This window comes from Lipotes vexillifer, unplaced genomic scaffold (genome assembly GCF_000442215.2).
Source record: "Lipotes vexillifer unplaced genomic scaffold, Lipotes_vexillifer_v1.1 scaffold796, whole genome shotgun sequence".
Taxonomy (NCBI): domain Eukaryota; kingdom Metazoa; phylum Chordata; class Mammalia; order Artiodactyla; family Lipotidae; genus Lipotes; species Lipotes vexillifer.
In genome coordinates, this window is record NW_006773072.1 from 1435159 (window position 1) to 1445925 (window position 10767).

Sequence of the window (10767 nt, forward strand, 5' to 3'; positions counted from 1 at the left end):
CACAAATACTTTATCAGAATTGTACACACAGGACTATAACAAACCAACAGCATATTTTACTTAATTCTCAGAGCAAAGAACCTTCCACCAAAAGAGCCTCTTCTTGTATTTCATCTATAAAAAAAATGAGGCTGACTTATAGTTTTGTGTTGCTTTATATATGTCACCTTATTTGAGGCAAACACAATGCTGAAATAAAAGATATCGTCCCAAGTATGGATGAGGAACCTAGGACTGACAGTCAAGTGGTTTAGGTGGCCAACTAGGAGGTAATATGGCTGCGGAACGAATTCTAGCAAACTTTTCACCACATTCGAGTTGTCACTTGTTCTCACCTCTGTGTATTACTTTCTTCTTCCTTCCATCAACTTAAAAAAAATCAAGATTAGAGAGGATGGAGGAAGCTCCCTTCACTGTGTTAGATTACTACATCATAGTGACTCTGAGACAATGAACTTGAAGACTGGGAAAAGAAGAAAAGCCTTATGAGTATGATAAGGCAATCATTTACAGTGTCTCCAATATTTCATATACATTAAATAAGAGACTGAGCTTCCCAGACAACTTATCCACAATTGCAGTTCTGGTTGTGACAGAGCGTCAAGAACAGCTGATGAATTATCAATACAGCAGCACTGTCTGAATTGGCATAGATCCCATGGAATGAGTGACGTGCCAGTCTGGCAACTGCTCTGTTTTGCAGAACACAATGTATATGTATATATAACCTGGAAGATACTGAGAGATGTTTATTGTACAAGGTGATTTCTTTCTTAAAGTTATTTTTCTAAATTATTTTATAGTGATGTTCAGGGCAACTACGATAAATCTATTAGGAGGTTCCATAATTGTTTTAGGCTTCAACTTAGAAACATCCTAATTCTGAATCCTATGAAATCCATGTAGGTTCTGGAAATTCAGTAGTTTCCTCTGTGCCCCTGGCAATAACATATGGCAGTGGGAGTTGAGTTTTGTCAGGTTGCACCCTACCTGTCCACCTCCTTCATTATCACACAGACCTGGCTTTGCTCATTTTAAAGATCCATATTTTACTGATGATTCGATCAGGTTAAAATGAAAAAAAAATGTTGCATTCTTTGAAGCTAATTTCTTTATAATGTCTCAAACCATTATGGCATAAAGCTTAAAATAACAAGTGTGTGTCCATAGACATAACTTTTAAAAAGAGCCTGGTACGGTGGAACTAATAAATCTATTGAGCATAGGATTCCCAAGAGCATATAAACGTGCTGAACATAAAATATGCTCATTCTGTAACCAATTTTAACACATTCCTGTTATTCCTGTTTGAATATTACTTTCAGAGGCAAAGATATGCATTAATTTTAAATATATGAATAATTTTAATAGGAGCAAATCTTTATTTTTTTGAAAGCTAATTTTATTTTGGGGAAACATATCATTTGAGGCCAAAGCTATTTTGTAAAACCTTGTAACATCCACCCAGTCAGGATGTCCAAGACACTCCTTTATCTTAACCTCCTCCAACTAAAACTCATGGTCTCCACCTTGAACCAACTTGCTTTCCTTTCTGCATCCCCTATCCTGGGATTGGTATCATGTTCCATAAAATTTATTGTGTTCAATGATGTCTTCTGAAACTCAGGATGAGGTATTAGGAACTACACATGTAAAAGATTTTCCTCTGAGCTTCCTATAATTTGAATTGCTATGTAGTAAAAAATTTATTTGAAACAGCAATTTATAGTTTGAAAAAAGGAGAGTCAAAGATGAGAATGCTAATGGTTTTCAGAAACCATGGCCTTGTCCACAAACACAGATGTCAGTGAAAAGTGTCAGAAAATCACTTTATGTCTAGAATCATTTTATTTCTGGTGGGGAACAATTAATTGAGTGTGGCGAATAAAGCTAACTCACTTTGACCCGTGAGTCTAACATAACTATTTCCATAAGAGCGTATGGAAAAACCCGAACGAACTTTTTGGCCAGCCCAATATTTTAGACTCTGGAATCCCATGACAGAAACTCTGAAAGAACACTTGCAAGTCAGGATGTGTTTGGGGAGAAAAAAGCTCCATGTAATTCAGAGACTGGCTAGGTGACAACCAGGGCATATGGCCCTTCCAGTTGGTACCTGTCTTTGGTTTTCCGTCTCTAGGCGCAGCCTGGCTTCCACACACCTCCGCGTCTCCAGGAAGGCTTGGCGCTGGGCCCGGTCTGACAGGTAACTGATAAAGATTCCAGCTGTGTTCATACACATGAATAACACTGCCTGGGCCACAACCTAAAACAGAAATACAGACATTGCCCGGTCAGGTGGTTAAAACAAGAGCTGTTTGCAGGCAAAGAGAAAAAGTAAATAAATAAAAATTTCCAATATAAATCTTAAGGTAGTAATCCAAATGTTTAGTAGCAGGTTAGTAGAACCTTCATTCAGGTCTTGGGGTCAACTCATCTCCTCAGACCTCCCTCAACCACTCTATCCAATTTAAAGCTTCTCTCTCCCCACGTTTGAATTTGAACTCGGATTGGAAATAACCTCAAGTAAACTAGGGCAGCTTCTTCTCTCTTCCTCTTCTTAAGGGGTTGGGGAACCAGGTGAGAAGAAGGGAAAGACATGAATAAAAAACAGGAAAGGTGTTAGTTGAATGGTACTACTGTATTTTGACTTTGGTACCCCGTTTTTCTTGAGTAGCGTGTAGGTCCTGACGTTCCTAACTCAAGAGAAGATGTCATATTTGTCTACTGCTTTCCATCTCCATTGCCATTACCCATCTCCTAGGCGCCAAAATCTCCTGGCTGGACTCTTATGAAACTTTGTACTTTCACATTTGCCCCCTTCCAAACTTCTCTCTAGTGAAGAAAAGCAGGCAGATTCTGGAAGGGAGTCAAAACTTGGAAGAAAGAAACAGCATAGTGTGGATTTCTTGATTTTTACGGCTTTAGCTTGCGGGCAGGTAACACTCGGTATCCACATATGCACAGGGCAGACAGCAAATGACTGAGTTGATGATAAAAGAATTGAACTGAGATTTGAACTGCATTTCAAAAGACAAAGATTGTCATTTGATGCCAACCAAGTTAACCACTTTCTAAAACACAGCACAACAAAACAAAAATCACAATTTCCAGAAGAATGTAAGAGAATCCAGAGTCTCAACTACATAACATCCACAATGTCCGGAACATAACATGAAATTACGTGACATGGGCATATACAGAGAAACGTGACCCCTTCTCAAGGGAAAAGATAAGCAACATAGACCTGTTCTGATCTGACCTGGGTGTTGGAAGTAGCAAACAAAAATCATAGTAGCTCTTACAACTTTGCTCAATGATATAAGGGTAAATATGCTAGTAATTAGTGCAGAGAAATAGAAACCACACACACAAAACGGAAATTCTAGAAACTGAAAAACACAATACCTGAAATTAAAATTTTACTGAATGATATTAACAGCAGAATTTAGATGACAGAAGAAAGAGTCAATAACCTTGAAGCTATATCAACAAACTGGACAGTATGAAGAGCAGTCAGAGTAAAATGTTACATATAAGGACATGCTCTCCAGTTATGATAGTGATTTTCAGTTAGATAAAAGAAATGCATCGCTAAAACATAATGGTATAAAAAGTTTGCAAATCAAAACAAAATAAAGCTGGTTTTGCTGTGTAAATACATATTAAAGAGAATTTAAGGAAACTCACTAGAGATAAATAGGGTCAGTAGGTAAGTATAAAAGGTTTAATTCCTCAGGAAGATATAAGAAGTATGAACTTGGATACATTTAACAATATAGCCTCAAAACACCCAATACAAAGTAAGATATAAATCTATGGAATTATTTATAAATCTATAATTATAATGGTCTATTTTAACACAATTTTCAGCAGTTAATAGATAAAGATTTTTTAAAAATCAACAAATATAGAAACAACTTGAATAGCTCATACAATTAACAACCTTGAAATGGAACATGGTATGCAAGTTTAATAGTACAAATTCTTTTTTAGGCACATACTGAATATTTGTAAAATAAGATTTTATGATAGGACCTGAAGTTAGCTTAGTCTCAGCAAATTTCAAAGAACTGGTATCGGGTAACCACAGTCAATGACTACAATAAAATCAAGTTACAAAGCAATCTAAAAGATAACTAAAAGAATACCATGTGTTTAGAAATTAAAAATACTTCTAAATAACTCATGGATCTAAACATATATCATAATGGAAAATATGTATAGCTAAAGAATAGTGAAAATACTACTGAAAAAAAACTTAGTAGTCCTCACCAAGGAATACATAATAATAAATGCTTCATTAGAAAAAGAAAAGTATATATATATAACTGATTCATTTTGCTGTACACCTGAAACCAACAAAACATTGTAAATCAACTATAATAAAAATTTTTAAAGAAAGAGAAAGAAAGAAGAAAGGCTGAAAATGAATGTGCTAGCCATTCAACTTAAAGGTTTAGCAAAACCCAAAAAACAGATAAATCCAAAGTATGTAAAAGGAAAAAAATAAGAAAGGAGCCGAAATTATTGAAATAAAAACCAAATATAAAATACAGAGGTTCAATAAAGTCAAAAGTCTTTTTTCTGAAAGGACTAATAAAACAGTAGCACTTCTTACAAGCTTAATAAAGAAAAAAAGGGAAAAGGTTCAAACAAGCAATATTAAAAATAGAAAATGAGAATTTAAATATATGGCAGAAATTAATACATAATAAAAATATCTTATGAAGTTCAATGCTAATGAAAATCATAAATGGAATTACATATTTCTTAAAATATATCTTTATCAAAACTGACTCAAGAAGACAAGAGAAAAATTAAATAAGTGCAGTCATAATTAAATATCTTTCCACAAGGAAAGCAACAGGCCCAGATGGCTTCATCAAAGCATTCTACAAACACATGTTGAAGAAATAACTTAAATATTTCATAATCTTGCCCAGAGAGTACGAAAATAGGGAATATTCTCCAACTCAGGTTATAAGGCTAGCAGCATCCTGCTACCATAACCAATAAAGTTGGTGCATAAAGGTAATTAACAGATAAATCTCACTCATGAACATGAAAGAAAATTCCTACACATAATATTACTAAATCAAATCCATCAATACATAGAAAAAATAATTCAGTTTGACTACATTAAATTTATCCCAGGAATCTGAGGATAGTTTAACATTATCCAATCAACTAATGCAATTCACCACATTTACAGCTTAAAAAAAAAACATACAATCATCCCACTGAGATGAAACAGCATTGATGAAACTCAATATTCTTTCATTTAAAAAAATGTGGAGATTAGGAGTAAACTTTCTTAATCACTATGCAGAATATCTACAGAAACAAAGACAAAAACACCTAAAATGAACAACTTACTCAATGATAAAAGGTTAAAAACATTTGCTTAAAGGCCAGGTTGACAGTTATCGCCAAATGTATGCAACATCATTCTCAAATTCCAGTTATCTCAGTAAGACAAAAACAGAAACAAAATAAAGGTGATAAAACTTGGAAAGGAAGAAATACACTTTCATTTTTGCAGATAATTATCTATGTGGAATATCTGAAAGTCTCTACAGAAAAATTACTAGGATTAATAAGAATTTAACAAAGATGTTGGATATAAAGTCAAAATAAAATGCTAATTGCATTTCTAATGCAACCATGATAAACAGATAGAAAATTAACTTAACAGAGAAAATAATGAAATTGAATTTAAAATAATCAAATAAGACCCAGATGGAGGGTTGTACACCATGTTATGCTGTAAGATGAAAGAACTGATATAGTAAAGATTTCAAAACTTGGTAGGTATTTTTACCCCCAGTGGAATTCAAGATGATCCTAAAATTTGTATAGGAGATCAAAGAGCCAAGAATACATAAGATATTCTTATGGGGATATATGTATACGTATAGCTGATTCACTTTATTATACAGCAGAAACTAACACAACAATGTAAAGCAATTATACTCCAATAAAGATGTTAAAAAAAAAAAAAAGAATACATAAGATAGTCTTAAAGGAGAACAAAATGGGAGACTTGCAGTACCAGGTAACAGACTTGTTATAACATTGCAGTGATTAAGACCTCATGGTATTTACACGGGGATACGCAAATTGACCAGTGGATGTGAATAGAGAGCCCAGAAACATAAACACACAAACTTGATAATCGTGCTTTGTAGTTATAAGGAGAAAAGAGGGACTTTTGAACAAAGGGTGTTAGAACAGTTTGTTATTCACTTGGGAAACAATGTAAAAGTAAATCCCTGCCTAATCCAATACACAGAAATACATTGCAGGTGGATTAAAGTCTTAAATATGAAAGGAACAAATATGAAATTTTAGAAGGCAATCTAGGAGAATACTTTTACTACTGTAATGGATTTTTAAAATAAAACGCAAAGAATACAAACCATAAAAATAGATTAATACATTTGACAAAATTAAAATTAAGCATTTCTATTCATTGAAAGACAACATAAATAAAATGGAAAAAACTATAAGAAGAGATATTTGCAACATTTATAACTAGCAAAAATTAATTTTCAGCTCATATGAAGAACTTGTATAAATCTATAAAAAATAAAAACAATCCGATAGAATACAGGGCAAAAAATAAGCAGGTATTTCCAAGACAAGAAACTATCAATATGAAAATAAGTGTAACAATCTAGGAACTCTAAGTTAAAATCCATATCCATTCCACATCTACCTGGTTGGCTCCAGAAAGAAAAAAAAAAATAGTAGGGTGTTATCAAATCAGCAAGGATGCTGTTGGCCATGTGAATTGACACTGCTACGTAGACTCTGCAGAATGTTTAATTTGTACATTGCTAAACTGCACCTTTCCCCTCCATACCCAGAGCCATCTTTGCAAATATGGCCCAGGAGACATGCCCAAGAATGTTAAGAACAGCATTTTCTACAAGGGCCTGAAACTGGAAATAATCTGAATGGCCACCAATAGTAGAATGGATAATTTTAGGACGTATTAAAATAATTAAGTGCTACTCAGCGGTGACAATAAACCTATTAATGTATGAATCAAAATAGATAAGAAGAGAAAACAATATTGAAAAAAGTGTGATCCTAATGACAATAAGTTCAAAAACAAGTAAACTAAAATAATACATTGTTTGTGAATATACGAGATAGCACGTCTCCATTTTTTACCCATTGATAACGCATTACTCCGGCTAGGTTGCAGGGGAAATAGTCACTCTTATACCTGTTTGGTGAATACATGAGTTTGGCAATATATATCAAAATTGACACTCATCAATTCATATTCATCAGCTCAGTAACTCCATTTTGGTGTAGCTCCAGGTGCAAAGATCAAAGGCTATCACAGCATTCTTTGTAAAAGCACACAACTGGAAAGCATCTAGATGGCCATAAATAGAGGACTGGTTAAATTATAAAGCCATACAATTGAATATGTATGTAGATAAAAACATGGAGATTTTCTGTATACTAACACAGAACATTCCAATATATACTATTAAGTGGGGGAAAAAATAAAGGACTAATATTTCCTATCCTTTTTCTACGCACAGACTCTTTCCGTAAGGTACTGGATAATTCTGGGGACAGAAACTGAAGCCTAAATTTATAATCTCTACCGTTTATACTTTTACATGTAAGTGTGGTACCTATTCTAATACATAGACTTTTAAATAAGCAGATTGATAAATGTACTGTTAGAAAAGAGAAAAATGCAAACTCCTCATGACAATAAAGCCTGCTTGATCTTCTTCAAACTCATTTCATGCCATTTCTCCTCTTTCACATTTTGTTGCAACCAATCGGGTTTACTGTCTATTCCTCCTCTAAGTTTTTCCTCTCTCTGGTCCATTGCAAAAGCTGTTCCTTCCACCTGGGACATTCCTCCTCACACTTCTTGCCTTGCTGATTCCTCTTATGCTTCTGTTCTTGGCTTTATTAGTTTCCTCAGAGAGGTACTCCCTGGTCACTATATCAAAGTAGGATTTCCCTGCCATTCTTTTTTTTTTTTTTTTACGGTCTGTAGGCCCCTCACTGTTGTGGCCTCTCCCGTTGCGGAGCCCAGGCTCCGGACGCGCAGGCTCAGCGGCCATGGCTCACGAGCCCAGCCGCTCCACGTCATGTGGGATCTTCCTGGACCGGGGCACGAACACATGTCCCCTGCATCGGCAGGCGGACTCTCAACCACTGCGCCACCAGGGAAGCCGTCCCTGCCATTCTTTATCCCGGCACTCTGTGCACTTATCACAACTTGTAATTATATATTTATTTGCACACTTGGTTGTCTGGCGCCTATCTGTCACATTGGATTATTACTTCTAATAATGCAGGGATGACATTTATTTTAGCCCTTGATTGACACCTAGTACCTAGCACAGTGGCTAAATGCTCAGCACAGTGCCTGTTAACTGTTCAGCACCTAATAAGTGCTGGATATTTGCTGAATGAGTAAAGGAATGGGTTAATAGCTTTCCCATGCTTTCATCATTATTTACAAGATATGATGGACTAATGATCTTAAAATAGCAATAATAATGTAAAACACCAAAAATATCCTTGACAACACTAATAAATATGTGGGAGCTAAAGCATACGACTTTATAAAAGATAAAGGAGGGAAGCATTTCTGGTAAAGGGATGCTAGCTATTAACTATGTAAATACTACCCAAATTGCTTTATGGCTTTAACATGATTAACAATCAAAATCCCAAGTGAAATTTTCCTTTGGAACTTGGAAGATGACTTAAAAGTGTATCTGAAAGAATACATGAATTAGAATACTAAAGAAATTCTTACAAAAGCGATTACAGAGGGTCCTTGCACAGCCAGAAGGTCATGTATACCATCATGTGACAATAATTAGAACTCTGTGGCAATAGTGAAAACCTCAACTGAAGAATTAGTGGAATAAAATAGAAAACATAACGAGTTTGTATATGATCCAGACAGCTCAACGGTTCAGTGGAAAAAACAATTGTCAGTAACAGGCTGATTTGTCATTTATTGGAAAAAATGGCTTAGAGTCCCCTCATAGTATATGTCAAAATAAATGCCAATGGAATAAAGACTTAAATGTGGAAAATGAGACTACCAAAAAGGGAAAAGAAAATAAAAGGGAATATTGCTCTAATTTAAGCAGTAAAGCTTGAGCCGAGGCTCAAATTAAAGCTAAGTCGTGTTGTTTTTTCTTTTAAGGTATTTATTTATTTTCATTTATTTTTGGCTGCGCTGGGTCTTCGTTGCAGTGCGTGGGCTCTTTGTTGTGGTGCGCGGGATTCTCTGGTTGTAGCGCAGGGGCTCTAGAGCGCACAGGCTCAGTAGTTGTAGTGTGCGGGCTGCTATCTAGTTGGGCTCTCTAGTTGTGGTGCGTGGACTTGAGAACGCGCAGGCTTAGTTGCTCCCTTGCCTGTGGGATCTTAGTCCCTGGACCAGGGATCAGACGCGCGTTCCCTGCATTGGAAGGTGGATTCTTAACCACTGGACCACCAGGGAAGTCCCAGTAGTTTTTTTTAAAACACTTAAATCAATCTGATACATTGCTGATGTGGAGGGTATTTCCTAGGTATTTCTGGAAAGCAAACTGGCAACATGTTGCAAAATTTACTCATTTCTTTTGACCCAGTGACCCAACTTCTTATCTATCTAAAGGAAACAATCAAATACAGGATCAGAAATTTCTGTTAAGGGATGTTCATTGCAGCTTTATTAATGAAAGTTTTTAAAAATAAATAGAAACTGCATATTTTTAACAGCAGGGGAAATGGCTGAATAATTGAGGCATGCATATACAAGGGAATATAAAATTGCATTAAAAATATTTAATGACATGAGCAAAACTTTATGATACATTAGCTGTAATATTTAAAACTGTATTAAAACACTAATCTGTAATTTCAGTGTGATCTTAATGCTTAAAATAAAAGGAAATAAATATACACATATATTTGCATGTATATGTCCATGCATAAGTGTGCGTGTGCATGTGCGTGTGTGTGTGTGTATTGACATAGGAGGAATAGGTTATTCAGACAAACTTACTTGTGAAGCTCTAACAAGGCAGAAAACAAAACAAATCAACGAAAAAACAAAACCTAAGGAGTCAATATCGAGAAGAATTATACCCAAACAGGTGAGCCTAGCATCTGGAGCTCTTTCTTCCTAGGGGCATCTGCAAATTCCAAAGGAGGTGACTGAGAGTCTCAGAAGCAGAGCACAGTGTTCAAGACTCAGGAACCAGGGGAACAAAAGCTGAGGGGAGGCAAAGTGGAGATGTTGGAGGAGACGAGCATCCAAAAACAACCACTCATGTAGGGACTTGATCCTTAGTCAGTAACTGACTTCACAAATATTTTTACTGCTGCATTTTAGTATCAAATAAATATCTAAAAATACCTAAATTGTGATTATTGCTTTTTTAAAGTAAATTTTATGAAGGAGATGCTATTCCATTATAGCAGCTGCAGATCAGTGGTTCCATGAAAGGGGTGGGGGGACATTGTTATGACTGCCTCATATTGGTTCTATTATGTAATCCCTCCAACCTACAACTCTCTCTAGACCCCTGTAAGCCCCACCTGTAAGCCACCTCTGCCCCAGAGCTGAGATGCTGAATGTGAGACGCTTAAGAAACATTTGTCGATCAATGCTTTATTTTTCTACCCTTACATATCTGTAAACTGCCATTAAGAAGTCTTCCTGGGCTTCCCTGGTGGCGCAGTGCTTGAGAGTCCGCCTGCCGATGCAGGAGACGCGGG

The 10767-nt window shown here is 35.7% G+C and overlaps 1 protein-coding gene across 1 annotated transcript in view; it reads right to left on the reverse strand.

Annotated features, from left to right (window-relative positions):
• The window catches only part of ADCY8 (adenylate cyclase 8), a 223843-nt gene that overhangs the window by 172922 nt on the left and 40154 nt on the right, over positions 1-10767 (reverse strand). The window contains exon 3 of the mRNA XM_007447988.1: positions 2117-2266. Coding sequence (XP_007448050.1) covers positions 2117-2266 — 150 coding nt within the window. The remainder of the gene's footprint in view (positions 1-2116; positions 2267-10767) is intronic.